At 37.8% G+C, this 17,584-nt stretch overlaps 1 protein-coding gene across 1 annotated transcript in view; it reads left to right on the top strand.

Annotated features, from left to right (window-relative positions):
• Positions 1 to 17,584, top strand: part of elapor1 (endosome-lysosome associated apoptosis and autophagy regulator 1) — a 136,376-nt gene that overhangs the window by 66,652 nt on the left and 52,140 nt on the right. The window contains exons 6-11 of the mRNA XM_028798082.2: positions 103 to 208; positions 3,746 to 3,895; positions 8,577 to 8,665; positions 12,531 to 12,708; positions 15,469 to 15,597; positions 15,929 to 16,019. Of these exons, the coding sequence (XP_028653915.1) occupies positions 103 to 208; positions 3,746 to 3,895; positions 8,577 to 8,665; positions 12,531 to 12,708; positions 15,469 to 15,597; positions 15,929 to 16,019 (743 nt within the window). The remainder of the gene's footprint in view (positions 1 to 102; positions 209 to 3,745; positions 3,896 to 8,576; positions 8,666 to 12,530; positions 12,709 to 15,468; positions 15,598 to 15,928; positions 16,020 to 17,584) is intronic.

Raw genomic sequence — 17,584 nt, forward strand, 5'->3', positions numbered from 1 at the left:
ATACAGTACTCAACCTCTAACACTCTAAATTTCCCCCTTTTATTTATAATATCTTGCTTAATGTGGTATTATTTTTTTTCAATTTGTTTCAATCTAATTCAGCTTGATCTTCAACGAGGCAATAATGTGCTTTTCTGGAAGACAACTGGCCTTTCACCGGACTCAAGTGTACCCAAGCCTGTTCTCATCAGAGCAGTGGACATTACAGGTGAACTATCCCATTAATAATTCTTACTAGACATCTTCTGCTGTGAACATCTTTCCAAGATGATTTGTGAGTATAGAACCATTCTACTAGTACATATATTTTTTTAACAGTGGTAGCTTAGGCAGGTGAGATGACTTTCACATGGACATGCAAGTAAGAATTTCATTTGTACTCGGTTGATATGACAATTCTAGTGGCATTCCTACTGCTACTATCTGATCAGACATTGAATTGGCAGTCTTGGTGTTTAAAGGCTAGTACTGTGTTTGAGCCAGTAGGCAGCTTTAAGAACAATTTGACAATCGAGAGGAGACCATTCAGTCCATTAAGCCCGATTGTTTAGCTAATAGCTAACCTGTCCCAATATCTCATCCAGATTCTTCTTAAAGGTTGTCAAGGTTTCTGCTTCAACTACATGTCTCGGTACTTTGTTCCAGAGTCCTAGAAGGAAGTGCTTCCTGGCTTCAGTCCTAAATGTGCTTCCTATTAATTTCCACTAATGAGTATGTGATTCACCCATTAGCTGAAACAATGTTGTTGTAAATAGTAAGCGTTTTTAGAAAAGGTACACGGACAAGAGAAACAGAGTTGTTGCTTTTTAGTGTACAGTAGTTTATTTTGGTCCCCACAGATCATTTCATTCTTTTTTTTTATTTTTAAAGAACCATCCACTCTGTCCACTAGAAAATTAAACTGGTAAAAGAGATCAGCTTTGCCCTCCTAAGTAAACAGGCAATGTAACACAACTTGTTTTTGCAAACCTGATATAATGAGAATTTTTTGGTTGTATATCTATTGTATATGGTTAGATGAAAAATACTGCAGCATAGCTTTGAAATAAAACGAGGATATATTTAGTCATAAATGTATGGAAATAAAATAATTAATTTTAGCATTGATAAGAATAATAAAAATATGGACTGTGTCAGTTCGCTGGGCGAGTTCTGAGCAGTAAATAAAATGCTCTAAAATGTTCTGGAGAAATCAGTGAGTTCAGAAGACATAGTGTGCAAGTTCAGAACAAAGTATACAAGAAAACTTTGTTCTTTATTGTGTAATTATGTTTTTATTGATATATGTATGGTGGTCATTTGATAAGTATGGTTAAAAACAGCTAGTTAAGCACTGTTTTTATTGGAAAAAATCTCTTCAAACATTTGTAGAACATAAACAATGCTGGCTGAAATTTAGCCTGACCTAATTTGAAGAGACACTTGCTAGCCGTGGCGTCACCAAATTAATTGTGGTGCCATCTCATAGAAATCTGCCAAACTTAATCAAATGACCCTTGCATTATTGTGGTAAAAATTAAGAGTAGTATTTTTCAGATAATCAGGGTTATAGAAGCTTGCGGCTTTCTAATATTTTATTTGAATTTGTACTTGCTTATCTATTTTAGGTATAATCTAGCCATACTACTTCTTTTCAAAACTGCCCGTATTTTTGACACTTAGACTTGTTTTTTTGGTATGTTTTCTGTTAAACGAGAAGTTATATCTCTCTATTATAAAAAAAAAATCCTAGAGAAAGACTAGGGATACGAGGCGTGATCTTCATGTGAAGATCACCGAAGACACTTAAAAGACCCACAAGATGAAAGCGATTGGCCATGAGTGACTTGCAGGGACCTTAAACATGAGACTTTGTGCCAAGAGATTGACCCAGGACCGTCTTGTGGAGATGTAGAACATGAGATTCTTGTGAGACACGCCCTACTTACAACCAATATCAAATAAGACCACGAGCAGTAAAACACTCAGTCGTGTAAAGGATTTGAGCACACAAGGATCCAGGGCTGTCAGCGCATATAAAGCGTATAAGGACAATACGTTATAGATGAAACGTCGACGACTAAGCGAAGAAGAAAGAGCAGCGCGGACAAAAAAAGAGACTCAAAAGCGTTGGAGAGATAAAAAGGCAAAAAAAAAAAAGAATAATCGAGGTGCAAATTCAGAAAATAAGGAAAGTAATAATCAGACCGGAACAAGTGGAACTGAAAAAAAAGCACATCCAGTCGGGCTCAGAATTAAAAGACAATGAGTAAAAGACAAAGTATAACTTCATAAAGATGTTCAAAAACATTGGCGCTATACACATGCAGGTTAGAGATTATGAAAGCAGTGGAATTCGAAAGGCTCAAAAAAAAAAACGATGGCACAATACACATGTGGAGGAAGGTAAAAAATATGAAAGCAGGAAAATTCGAAAGTATTGTAGCGTCCCAGCCAGGTTGAAGCCTTTTTTTTTTTGAGTGATTGCTAGGTTCGATTGAGGGAGGGCGGAGTACAGCACGGAAGACTGACAGTGGGGTATTGATTTATGCGGTAAGGGGGGGGGGGGGTTGGGACTGAAGGAGGGGTTGGAGAGGGTGCTGGAAGGTTGTGTTTGGGGTTACGAAGTCGGCATTCTTTTTCTTGATTGTTCAAGTAAAACTTTTGTGAGACTTTACTACATCTGTCTGTTTTTTTTTTGTTTTTTTTTACTTCTCTTTTCGAACCGGACGCAGAGGTCACTACAGTATTAAAAAAAAGATAGTAAAGATTGCATTAGCACAAACAAAAGGAAATTATTACTCGAAAAAAGGGAAAATAATCATCATGGTCCAGGTGTAAGTGAAAAAATAGCAGGACAAAGCGAGGTCAGAAATAAAAGACAAAGAGTATAAAACAAAGTAAAACGTCATAAAGAGGTTCAAATACAAGGGGGCCAAACACATGCAGAGCAGGTTAGAGATAATGAAAACAGTGGAATTCAAAAGACTCAAAAAAAACGTAGGCATGATGTGGAATATGAAAGTAGAAAAAAACGACAGTGTCAAAACACAGAAAGTAAACATTACATTAGCACAAACAAAGAGAAATTATTAATAGGAGAAATAACTAAAAGGCAAATAGAGATCGAATATATGGACATAGGTGATATGTCAGAAGTATGTAAATATTGTAAGGCTTTGAAGTTTAAGTCAGAGAATTTCAAAAATGGAGTTTACCTCACATGTATTTATTGGTTACTTTGTAAAAAAAAATTATTAAGTGCTGATGATGTAGATCGTTTTGTCTATGCTGAAATTCCAAACATAGAAACCTATCCTGAATTATAGCACAAAGTCATTAAACACATGTCTCACTGACCTCATTTAAAAGATTCAGCATGTTGGGACTGTAAAGATTCCAAATATTGTTTTTAAAGAAGTGCTGAAATAAAAATGAAACTAATGAAATAGCAACAATTCAAAGAAAAAAAAAATCTTAAGTGTGAATCTGGAAAACCAAACACGGGGGTTGGCGAGAGAAGCGAGCAGGGGGCAAAGCCCCCTACTATTTATATATTTTAACATTTTCTTGTTGTCATGGAGCCATTGAGTGTTAATATGTTGCATGATGTTTGGTCATCCAAGTATAAATTTACCTTACCCTGCATATGTTACAATGCCACTACTACTATAAGTCAGTAAGTGGTGTTGAATCTGTTAAAGTTAAATGATTGTGGCATGGTCACTTGACTAGTTAATTGACCCTATATTTTTTTTTCTTTCAGGAGTTGCCTACACTTCTGAGTGCTTTCCTTGTAAAGCTGGCACATATAGCTCCAAGCCTGGCTCTTCCATCTGCAGTCCATGCCCAGCAAACACATACTCAAACAAAGGAGCCACAGTGTGCCAGCAATGTGACAAAAACAGTTACTCTGGTATGTGCAAACTCGGAGAGTTGACTTAATCTACAGTTCAGTGAAACTTAACTCATAATGAGATCTGAATTTAAATAGCAATTTAATTTTAAAAGCCACTTGTCTTGACAAATACCATATATATATATATATATATATATATATATATATATATATATATATATATATATATATATATATATATATATATATATATACAGCGGGGCAAAAAAGTATTTAGTCAGCCACCAATTGTGCAAGTTCTCCCACTTAAAAAGATGAGAGAGGCCTGTAATTTTCATCATAGGTATACCTCAACTATGAGAGACAAAATGAAAAAAAAAAAATCCAGAAAATCACATTGTCTGATTTTTGAAGAATTTATTTGCAAATTATGGTGGAAAATAAGTATTTGGTCACCTACAAACAAGCAAGATTTCTGGCTCTCACAGACCTGTAACTTCTTCTGTAAGAGGCTCCTCTGTCCTCCACTCGTTACCTATATTAATGGCACCTGTTTGAACTCGTTATCAATATAAAAGACACCTGTCCACAACCTCAAACAGTCACACTCCAAACTCCACTATGGCAAAGACCAAAGAGCTGTCAAAGGACACCAGAAACAAAATTGTAGACCTGCACCAGGCTCGGAAGACTGAATCTGCAATAGGTAAGCAGCAGCTTGGTGTGAAGAAATCAACTGTGGGAGCAATTATTAGAAAATGGAAGACATACAAGACCACTGATAATCTCCCTCGATCTGGGGCTCCACGCAAGATCTCACCCCGTGGGGTCAAAATGATCACAAGAACGGTGAGCAAAAATCCCAGAACCACACGGGGGGGACCAAGTGAATGACCTGCAGAGAGCTGGGACCAAAGTAACAAAGGCTGCCATCAGTAACACACTACGCCGCCAGGGACTCAAATCCTGCAGTGCCAGACGTGTCCCCCTGCTTAAGCCAGTACATGTGCAGGCCCGTCTGAAGTTTGCTAGAAAGCATTTGGATGATCCAGAAGAGGAATGAAACCAAAATAGAACTTTTTGATAAAAACTCTACTTGTCGTGTTTGGAGGAGAAAGAATGCTGAGTTGCATCCAAAGAACACCATACCTACTGTAAAGCATGGGGGTGGAAACATCATGCTTTGGGGCTGTTTTTCTGCAAAGGGACCAGGACGACTGATCCATGTACAGGAAAGAATGAATGGGGCCATGTATCATCAGATTTTGAGTGAAAACCTCCTTCCATCAGCAAGGGCATTGAAGATGAAACATGGCTGGGTCTTTCAGCATGACAATGATCCCAATGATCCCAAACACACCGCCCGGGGTAACGAAGGAGTGGCTTCGTAAGAAGCATTTCAAGGTCCTGGAGTGGCCTAGCCAGTCTCCAGATCTCAACCCCATAGAAAATCTTTGGAGGGAGTTGAAAGTCCGTGTTGCCCAGTGACAGCCCCAAAACATCACTGCTCTAGAGGAGATCTGCAAAATACCAGCAACAGTGTGTGAAAACCTTGTGAAGACTTACAGAAAACGTTTGACCTCTGTCATTGTCAACAAAGGGCATATAACAAAGTATTGAGATGAACTTTTGTTATTGACCAAATACTTTTTTTCCACCATAATTTGCAAATAAATTCTTCAAAAATGTGATTTTCTGGATTTTTTTTCTCATTTTGTCTCTCCTAGTTGAGGTACATGTATACCTATGATGAAAATTACAGGCCTCTCTCTCTGCCCCACTGTGTATATATATATATATATATATATATATATATATATATATATATATATATATATATATATATATATATATATATATATATATATATATATATATATAACATAGGGCAGTTAAACTCACAACAGACATCTGGTGAAAGACACGCAGACACAGTTGGGAATCTTTGGCAGTAGCCCATTTCTTGTCACTGACCCAGTAACGCTTCAGCTCAACTGTCAAGAAGGGAGTGATCACATCCTTACTGAAAGAAAACATAACATTCTTTGGGAAATTCAGAGTTCCCGTGCTCTCCTTATGGTTCTGCTTGTGCTCCCAACTTCGGCCAGATGATCAGATGGAGCAAGCTGTGACACAATAAACAGTATAACTGACTTATAACAAATACATGCCCAAAACTAGCAATGCTATATGTTACTGCCAGCTGAAAGAAACAGATAAATTATGTGCCTCGTATGAACAAACTGAGAGGTGGGAAAGAGAGGCATTTAGTCTCCTCTAAACTGCTGAAACTTTAAAGTACGGGTGTTGAACTCCGTTCTTGGACAGCCGCAGTGGCTGCGGGTTTTCATTCTAACCATCTTCTTCATTAGTGGCCAGTTTTTCCTGCTAATTAACTTCTTTTCTTAGTTTTAATTAACTTGACTCAAGCCCCTTAGTTGTCTCTTTTTCCTTAATTAGCAGCCAAACAATAATGAAACACAAATCAAGACCAACTCACCTGTGCTCATCACACAATATCTGGAAATAAAGAAAGGTGATAGTCTTGGTAAGGTTGATCTCTCAGGTCACTAAAATAGAAAAATCAACAGTTTTGGAAATGTCTGCTATGGCAGAATTAGAGCAGCAACAAACCATGTAATTCAATAATGAGTTTAATTAACAGCAGGAATTAGCTTCTCTTTAAGAGACTGGTTGGAGTGAAATTGGTTGGAGTTTGAAAACCCAGTTTAGCTGGTCATCTGTTGGCTCATTTCATGTCTCATTTCTGTTTGGCTGCCATTTAATGAAGAAAGGAATAAATTCAGAGGACTGAATCCTTAAAAACAGGGATATTAAAATGAAGGGAAAAGAAGTTAGTTAGCAGTGAAAACTGGTCACTGATTAGGATAAGGATTAGAATGCAAATCTGCAGCCACTGCAGCCCTCCAGGCCCTGGGTTTTGACATCCCTGCATTTAAGGAATTTTTTTTTGTTTTTTCTCTAGACATTTTTCACATCATTTACCATGGTACAGCACAAGTCACAATTAGGTTCTATTATATCATAAGTGTTTTTCTCCATTCTGTAGCAATATCTTCCCTAAGAGTATGGTGTACAGCCTGATGCTCCCAAATGTGCAAGTCTACATAACAAACTCTTGAAGTAACTTCTTACTTCACAAACATGGCATTTCTCCATAAATTCTATTAATGTTACTTATATTGCATTTATGGATACACTAAAACAAAGAAATCTTGGTTTTGGTTTCAAGTGTCAACCATTCCATGATTTTTCCCTGAGACCACACACTTGTTTTTTTTTATTTGCAAGCAGGAGTAAATTAAACTGTGATAGTCAATGACTGCATATTAATCAAATGACACTATTGCACAAATTGGAACTAGTCAGAGAAACCAGTCTCTTTTATAATCACCATTTTTACATTGCTACTTTCATGAGATCAAAAATCACTTGGTTCCATTGATCAGTCTTAATTTTGTGCAGGGCTTTTCATTAGGAGGAATCACAAGAAAAACTGTTTACTCTTTCCATTCAGTGTGCCTTTGATAGCTCTACAATGTAGGTATCCATCCCTAAACTTTGAACCCATGTAATCGTGAAGTTCATTTAAATCATTTGAATACACAAGATGTGATGCTACATTCCCTTGTGCCTAATGAAAGTCCCCCACACTAAACAAACTTGCTGTTCTTTGCCACTTTCATGATAGAGACTGAGCCAGTCTGTCATAGATAACCCCCACCACGAGCTTCTCAATGATTAGCAGATGTCACTTGGGGCACATCTTCAGTTGCGTACCTCAGCGTCATCAGGTGTTTTGGCATTGTAATTGCAATACACTCTCTACTGAAGCAGGTCCACCATAGGTCTATCAGACGCAGGTGTGTGCTCCATTCTTTGAGGCCTACCTAGGATCCTTCCTCTTCAGCCATATCCACTGGCTACAGTGTTTTGCAGTCCCTGAAATTTATTTAATAGTCTGATGTAGTGCTTGGTCATGGATACCCAGGTCCCTCCACAGCCTAGCAGTAGATGTTTGTATATAACAACCTGACAACCATCCTCCACTGGACTTCCTGTTCTGCCTCAGCTTTCAGCTTGGCATAGCTCAGGTTTTTCCTTTCACTTGCTTCATCAACATCCTGCTCCCAGGGCAGATCTACAAAGCAGACAGTGCACAGAGAGTTGGACCACATTACTAAGACTGGTCTCAAGGTGATAGAAGCTATTTCTGAATGGACTGTACAATGCTGGCCTATACCAGCCTGCATCTCCCTGTCCTGACCTGCTTCCAGCTGTCCTACCCTGTCAGTGGGTGAAGCTTCCTCTGCCTTTGTTCCCCCTCTCAGACAAACAATGTTTTTAGGGATACACATGTTTTAGGGGGGCAATATTTTGGTAGCTGTTTGCTTGGATTTCACTGCTTCTGCCAGGCACTTCAGCACTTGGTTGTGTCTCAAGTGTACCTACCATGGGAGAGGCTCACTGTACAACTAGTGAGGATGTGTCTAAGGGTAGCAGGTGTTAAACACAAGGGGACATGATGGATCTTTGCCTAGCCACTGGTTGGGATTCTTAGGTGAAGGATGGATATCATAGGTAGCTCTGAGCAGGAAGGTAATTATATTTGCCTCCATCTCCCATAAATCATTCTAGTGGAGTTTTCTTTTTTGGTCCACATTTAGAAGAAAAATGTCTTGGTTATATTTATTTGGGTAATTATTATGTTTTCTAGAAACTGGGTCCGGAACATGCCAGAAGCGTCTATCTTGTACTGAAAAAGATTATTTCTACATTCATATGCCCTGTGATGTCAATGGACAGGTAAACCACAGTGCTTTCTTTATTGTCATCTCTTCTTATGGAGCCAGGCTTGTTTCATCTGAGTGTTTTGGCAGTATAAAATGCATGTGCCATAGCAGGTACACTATTATTGGTAACACTTCAGTTTAGGTACTTCAAAAATGTATCTATTATTCTTATGTAACAAGAATTTAACAAAGGCTTCCTTTTATCTTTCATCTTCATAACACTTGCAGAACATCAGTAGATTATTAGTAGTAGTAGTCGTCATCTCTGGGCAGTGTGGCATATTGACTTGATAATAAAATGACCTTTTAATATGAAGGATTGACAAGTCTTATATTAAATATGTAGTATCAGGAGAAACGTGTTTCAGTTAAACTACCTCAGACTACTCCAAAGTGAAGTTTTGTTAGTAGGTCACATTGCAGAGATGAATAAACACTTTTCTGCAGTGGAGACCATCATCCCAAGTTTGCTTATCTTGAGGATTTCTCCTGCACTTCCATGCTAAAAGTGGAACATCAAGAATATTTATTGTTTTCAGCATTGTCAAGCAGATGAGTTCCTGCAGTATGGCCTTGCTGCTTTGTAGAATTATAACCACCACAATATCCAGAGTCACAGAAATGGATGCAGCGTTTCTAGCCCAGTCATCCCTGAGGAGTGTTCATCTGCTAGCATTATGAATTCCTCCTTCTTTTTCGAATATCAGAATTTCTGTGCCTTTCATAAGAACTGCCTGGGTGATACCATGGCTACTCTTCTTGAATCATCATTTTGTGCAACAACACCTCTTCAAGGTGTTCAAGTCTTTTTCCATGCCCTTAGCAAACCTCCCCTGCACTTACAGTGGATATAAAGTCTACACACTCCTGACAAAATTGCAGATTTTGTGTAATAAAAAGTGAATTCAAGATAAATCCTGTCAGAACTTATTCTACGTTTTTTGAAAAATTGCAATCTATACAAAGAAGGTGAAAATAAATCAAACTGTTTAGTGAAAAAAGAAAAAATCAATCATACAAAAACCTGGTTGCATTAGTACTCCAGCATTCAGTCATTTTGGGTAAGAATCTGGACTTGGTGATTTTTGCCCACTCCTCCTTGCAAAAAATTTCCAGATCTGTCAAATTACAAGGATATCTTTTGTGTACAGCTCTCTCCAGTTTACCCCACAGGTTTTTTCAAATTGCTGGGCCATTCCAGAATATTAATCCTCCTTTGATGAAGCCATTGTTTTGCTGGTTTTGATGTATTCTTTGGGTCATTGACATACTGAAAGGTGAAGTTCCTCTTCATCTTTACCTTCCTCACAGAAGCTTGAAGGTTTTTTGTCAAAATAGACTGATACTTGGAGCTGTTCATTATTCCATCCACCTTGACTAAAGCCCAAGAAAAGCAGACCCAAAGCATGATGCTGCCTCCGCCATGCTTCACTGTGGGTATGTTGTTGTTATAATCTGTTATGTTATACGTTTTGGGATTATGACCAAATAGTTCAGCCTTGGTCTCATCAGACCATAATACATTCTTCCACATGGTTGTGGGAAACTGGGTATACCTTTTTGCAAAATTTAGCTGGGTTGGTTGTCTTTATTTGTGAGAAAAGTATTTTGTCTTGCTACCCTACCCCACAACCCAGACATATGAAGAATATGACTGATTGTTGTCACATTTAGGAACAACCAGTACTTTCCAGCAAGTCCTGCTTCTCTTTTAATGTTGATGTAGGCCACTTGGTGGCCTCTCTGACCAGTTTTATTCTCATCATCTCATCAATCTCACTGTTGAGTCATATTTTCTCCACTTGTTGATGACTGTCATCACTGTGCTCTATGGGATGTTTAATTCTTTAGATACTTTTTTTGTACCCCTGTCCTGATTGATACCTTTCAGTGATGAGATCCTGTTCATGTTTTAAAAGCTCTTTGTGGACCATGGCTTTTGGAGTTTGCTGCAACTAGGAGGATATCAGAATAATCCTACAGCAACAGCCAAACTCTATCGGAGCTTAATCAGATCCACTTTAATTGATATCAGATGTATACTAACTATTGTTTGAGATGAGACTTATTGTGATTGGTTGATTCTGAACATGGCCACATCTCTGATTATTAAAGGGTGTGCACACTAATGCAACCAGGTTTTTGAAAGTTTTTTTTCCTTTATTTATAAACAGTTTCTGATTTGCTTTCACCTTCTTTGTATAGATAGCAATTTTGTAGTACAAGTGGAACTGGTTCTGATATGATTTATCTTGGTTTCATTTTTTTATTACACAAAATCTGTGATTTTGGGAGGGGTGTGTATACTTTTTATACCCATATATAGATACACACAGTAATAATAAAGACATTATTGTTCTTTAAATATTTCCTTTCCAATTGTCATTCTTTTAGGGGAAAAAGAGGAAAAACACTTTGTATTATCTTAATTTTATATCATCTATAGACTGAAATTAGTTTGTGACATTTGATTTTTTTTTTAATTTTTGTAGAAGATAACATGTATTAATTATTTTGATGCCATTGGTAGAAGCAGACTTTGCACCATAATGGTGCTTCTCAACTACTCATCAATCCTATTCTTGAACCCGCTTCATTTTAATTCAAGATATTGGTGATCTGTCATCTTTCCCAGCAGTACCAGGCATACAGCAGTAACCAGTTACAGAGGGGACACCACTGGACACACTCTCGCACACAGCCTCAGCCACTCATGTCAAGCCACAGGGGGTTTACTTCACTGACCACACATAATGGAGATGGTTAGTGAGGTGACAAAGGACTCTGCTCTTAGCTTGAAATGAGTTACTCCTGCTGTGATATAAAAAAGAAGTGGTGATTGATTTAACTGCAGTCTACCATAGTGGTTGGTAGTTTGATTGGCATGGTAAATGCAAGACTTTAGTATAGGGAACTTGTATTTATTTGTTTTTCTTTTACTCATGGTCCTGAACAAAATAAGTGGGTTAGAAAATGAATGGAATGGATTATTTGTCTTTTTTCTGTTACTTTTGTATTATATATCAGGATGCATTAGGTTTAGTTAGACATTTTGGCTGCCATGTTCTGCATTCTGGGATTTATTTTCATTGTCAAAAAATGCTACATCCTTTTGAAAAGTACTTCAGCCATAAGTGTTCTGAGTTGTTATGTTTTTATCTTGGCATTCACCTTACAATATACAGCTCTGTTTATTTACTGACTGCCTAGGGTACAGGAAAAAGCATGACCTTTCTGGGCAGTAAATATGTTTTACATGTACTTGTGGGTATTTTGAAAAATGTTCATGAAGCCGGGGCACCGTAATGCATGATGGAAGGGGCTATGCAAAAAAGAGGGAACAATTCCAAGAAGCATAATCCTGAAGGAAATTGCAGGGTTACAGCAGCAGACAAACAGGAACAAATATACACATAACAAAAATGATTATACTGTAATCCTAGATACAAGGTACAAATACACATATAACATGAATTATCTATAGGTACATTAACAAAGGTGTAGGTATTTACATAATGACCAGAGCAAACAACACAAGATCTTTTTTTAACTTGAATATTTTCAAAAGTCATTTGGTTGCAAATGACAGTTATTTGCTATGGAATTATATTTGTAGTGTATAAAATTGCCACTTTTTAATACATTTCCAAAATTTACTATTTTGTACAATAAGCTAATCAGTCAATTAACCTTTTTATTTTATTTGCTGCTTTTACTAAATTTCAGATGAGTTTACAAAATCGGATGTAACATGCATTGCAAACTTTAGCACATTCCTTATCTTCCCATGTATGGTATACAGTATATCTCTTAAAATATGGTGTAAAAACAAAAATGTTTAACGATTTTAGCTAAGCCCTCATGTGATGGTTTTGCAGACTCAACTGATGTATAAATGGACAGAACCCAAAATCTGCAGTGAAGATATCAGTGGGTCAGTGTCACTGCCAGCATCTGGTGAGAAGGTTGATTGCCCACCTTGTAATCCAGGCTTCTTTAAAACTAACACTTCATCTTGCGAGGCCTGCCCTTTTGGATTTTACTCAAATGGCACAGGTATTGTATGTGTTTCACATATCAAACACTTCCATGTAGAATTCATTTTCTGCAGACACTAATTTCATGAAAATATGTATTACTGGTTTATTAACAAATACCTGTACCTATTTCCTTATCTTGACCCTTTTTTTCTACCAAATGTCATAAATCTTCAGTAATCAATTAGAAATTATTCTTATTGTAATATTTTGTGATTGAATGGTGCCCTTTCCCTGCTGATTCATGCAGTGCTTCTAATGCTGTCAGGATAGGCCTCAGCATCACATGACACTGAACTGAATTAAATGGATTTGAGACTGTAAAACTGGGAATGCTTTATGGTATGAATTTTCTTTATATGATTACTGCCTAAGCATTGTCTTTTACAAAACAATAAATGAATTTTCCCTTGCTGAGATTGCTGTGTGAGCCAGAGTGTGTGCAATTCTTGTTAGCTCATGATGAAGGACATGAATGATCAGATTGTGAGGACACCACAAGGAAACAGTGCACAAATTAAGAAATGGAGACCTAGAAATGTTTGTCATTAGTAAGGAATGGGTACAAAAAAAGACTTAACCGGAAGGAAAAATTGAATAGACTAAATCTAAACCAAATGTACAAAAGTCAAAAATAATAAATGAATAAAAAATAATAATAAGGTCCATAAAACTAAGCTGAATTATTTTTCCCTAACTGTGCTTTCTCTGGTAATGTCACATGTGACAATGCTGCCTGGTGACATACCTAACAATGAATGTCTTTTTTACATAAGTTACCAGTGAAAATCACCAATATGGAGCCATGATGTCATCACTGACAGCACGATAAAAATAATAAACTCCAAATAATAGGAGAAACCCATTCCAGCAGTGACATAGTGAAGGTTGATAATTCTTATTGCAAGGTCCAGCGGAGCACAAGCCCTTCTAAACATATGAACAAATGAAAATATTAAGATTTGTTAAAAATGATTGGATCTAAACAAAGATAATCTTAAATCTCTTATGTTGGAGCTGAATAAGCTGGGAAGTTTAGAACTTTGTGACCATGAGGAATATAAGAAGCTCCACAATGCTGTAGGTCTTTTGTGTTCAGCCTGACCTGTTGTCATTTCCCCAGATTAGACTCGCTTGACTGTGGAAAAGCAGCAGGACCTCTTTGATGAGGTTTAATCCAGAGAGTACATGACTTTACCAAACTGGAACAAGTGCTCAAAGTGATCTAGCAAATAAGTGTTTCATTCAGTTCAGTTTTATGTCTAGTTTCTAGAATAACCCACGTTGACCATTTTACCCCAAAACCTCTTCTCTTTTGACTTCTGTCATGCGCATCATCTTCTGTCAAATGTGTTTTCTTTACAGGCCTCTTTACCATCCACTGGTAGATCAAGACTTCACTGCATCCAGTCATTATCATTTCACATCACATACCCATACCACCTAAGGTGGCACCTCTGCAGATGATATTTATAGGTTCAACATTCACTCTACAGCTCAGATCTTCAGTCTTCCTTCAGTCCTTCAGAAACACATTCATCTTATCATACACACCTCAGTTCTCTTTAACATACAGACACAAACACAAGTGGAATAAACGTTCACTTTTGTTTTAGGTGAACTCACTTTGGACTTTGGTAATGGTAGTATTTTTCTAAACATTTGCCAATAGCATCTTAGTCTGGTCATCGCTGCTAAATCTGCCCCACTGGTAGAGCCTAGAATAACATCAAGATGTTGAAACTTATCGATTCACTCTAATTTTTTGTCACCCTCAATCACAAAGTCTGCTGTGTCACCAACAGTTTGTGGGGTTCCACCACTGCATCTTCTGCACATGAAGGGGATGCTGAACTTTGTCAGCCACTCCTTTATGCCTCTTCACTTTACATGAACCCATTTCTCACATTCTGTGCACTTGATAGAGTTTGAACCTACACTTCTATCACATGTACTACATTGCCACCTTCCAGATTCTTCTACAGTTCCCTCTTTGGCACCTACCATCATCACCTTAGCTTTGGGTGATATGAGGTTAAAAATTAACCTGGTCAATCTGTTTTGTCCAAAGCGCCTTACAAAAGAGGTCAACATAACCACGTACAGTAAACATCAGTCTGGAGGACTGCTTGGCAACAAGTGCTATAGGACAAGGTTACAAACTTGACCATCACAAGTTAAGAGCTCAAAACAAAATGCAAGCAAGTTACACAAAAACAGCCAGTATCATCCATCCATCCATTATCCAACCCGCTATATCCCAACACAGGGTCACGGAGGTCTGCTGGAGCCAATCCCAGCCAACACAGGGCGCAAGGCAGGAACAAATCCCGGGCAGGGTGCCAGCCCACTGCAGCCATTTAAGAACCTTTTCTGTTAATTCTTCCTCACTATTGGCAATTAAAACTAAGTCATCCCCATATTGGAGTTCCATTGGTAGTCCTTGCCTTATTTTCTACTAACTGCTTCTTTTACTATGACAAATTTTAAAGGGCTTAGGACTGAACCTTGATGTACTTCCACTTTCATGCTAAAGCTCTCACTGTCTGTGTACTCCATTTATACAATTGTGTCAGCACCATCTTTCATGAACAAAACTGCTTTTTACAAACCATTCCTATGCTCCCATATACCACATTGCTCATTTTATGACTCTCTTGGGATATGGTCAAATGCTTTTTGTAAATACACAAAAGCGATATACCAACAAATACGAGTTTTACAGTACTTTCTCTGACCTACTAAAATATACTCCTTTACTCCTGTATTTAATTTCCAGTGTGTACAAAGTGTCCTGCAGGTACTGAGCCTGTGCTGGGCTTTGAATACAAATGGTGGAATGTGAAGCCAGACAACCTGAAGAGCAAAATATACCGAGCAGATCTCAGTGAAAGCGATGAGTTTACGGGTAAGTAACAGGAAAAAAGTTATGCCAGTCTAGGCAGGAATACCTTTTGAGAAGTATGGATGTAAGGGGAAAAAAAGAAAAAATCTGAGTCCATCCACTTAGCCTTCACAAACTTGACTGGGTGAATTATTTTAAATAAAACACCTAAAAATACAAAAGCAATATGCAAGAGTTATTTTATAAAGGAACTGTATACTGTTTTTTGGTTCACACATCCTAAAAAGTATTTTTTGTTTTTCTGAGAAAACATTGAATAGTACTGTCAGTAAATATTTCCTGGTTTCTGAAAATTTTCTGAGTACCCTAAATGGTTTGTTCTTAATTTTCAAAGGTTGGGAGGTTGCCGGAGACTACATCTACACAACTCCAGGTCTGGCTGATAACGACTACATGACTCTCACTTTAAATGTTCCTGGATTTAGGTAATAAGGAAAAATATAACGATCATTTAAAAAGAAGTACTTTAAATCCTGTTATGGGTAGGTGGCAGAAGCTGCCTTTGTTTGGAATCCTGGGGCTCTAATTATAAGACATGGCCTTGAGTGAGAAGTATAAGTGAGTATTTGGCATGTTGTAGTGCTAAACTTTTCATGGTGTTCTTTCAAAAGATGCACTGGAGGGACGAGATGGAAGGTTTCAGAAGAGATGGACGGAGTGGGGATGGGGGGGGGGGGGGGGGGGGGGGGGGGGGGATTGGGATGGCTGTAGAAGACCCTTCATATGAGACCATTGCACATACAGTACAAAGAGATGGAACTCATGTTTGGAATTGTTAACATGGGGGTGGCTCTGAAGAGACAATAAGTGACTGTTAATTTTATCTTCCTGCTGTCCTGATAAATGAATCATTTTTAGATTCTCCTTTAATCAGTTCTCTTGTGAGAAAGTAGTTCCTGATCACAGTGTACAGGTATAAAATAAATATGCGAATTGTGTTATGTTAACATAGTGAGGAAAATATGTATTCAACTCATCAACATTTTTTTCAGTAAATATATAGGCTATTCACATGAACCTCTCACCAGACATTGGTATTAATTAAAAAATCCACAAATATAAAGAATTCACAACATTAAAGGCCATAAATCAAGGTATGTGTAATAAAGTGGGATGAAACATGAAAAAAGTATTGAACATGCTAATTTAATACTTAGTGGAGAAGCCTTTGTTTGTAATGACAGCTTCAAGATGGTTCCTGTATGAAGAAAGTAATCACCTGCAGTGCTCAGGTGTGACTTTGACCAATTCTCCCAATGTTAATTGTCTTGAAATCTTGATGATTCCCGGTGAGTCCTCTTGTGAACCCTGATCTTTAGTTCCTTCCACAAAAGTTCAGTTGGATTTAAGTCATGTGATTGACTGGGCCATTCTGACAACTTGATTTTCTTTCTCTGAAACCAATTGCGAGTTTCTCATGTCTCATCCTCATCGCCCTGTTGAATGGTAGCAGAATCTCTCGGTATATGATTCCATTCATCACTTCTTCAATTACATGAAGTTTTTCAGTGCCACAAAATGAGAAACAGCCCCACACCATGATGCTTACACCTCCAAATGTCACTGTTGGTGTAGTATTTTTTGGGTGATGTGCAGTTCCATTTCTCCTCCAAACATGGTGTGTAGTATGACAGCCAAAAAGTGCAACTTTGGTACTTGTGGGGTGATGCCATGCTGGTGGAGTGCATTGCCTATTGTTTTCTCTGTAACGATTGTACCTGCTGCCTCCAAGCCTTTCTGGAGGTCTTTCTGAGTGATCATTGGCTCCTGGGCTAGACTTATGACTATCCTTCTGACTTCCTGTTTAGAAATGTCATGAGGAGGTTGATGGTGGAGTGATGTTCCTTCCACTTGCGGATAATTGCTCCACTGGTACTTACTGGAAGATTCAGAAGTTTTTGAAATACTATATGTCTGTTACTAGTTCCATTGGTGTGGTTGTGAAGGTCTGGGGAGAGCTCTTTACTTTTACTCATCATGAAATGTTTCT

The sequence above is a fragment of the Erpetoichthys calabaricus genome, chromosome 3, assembly GCF_900747795.2.
Source record: "Erpetoichthys calabaricus chromosome 3, fErpCal1.3, whole genome shotgun sequence".
Lineage (NCBI taxonomy): Eukaryota > Metazoa > Chordata > Cladistia > Polypteriformes > Polypteridae > Erpetoichthys > Erpetoichthys calabaricus.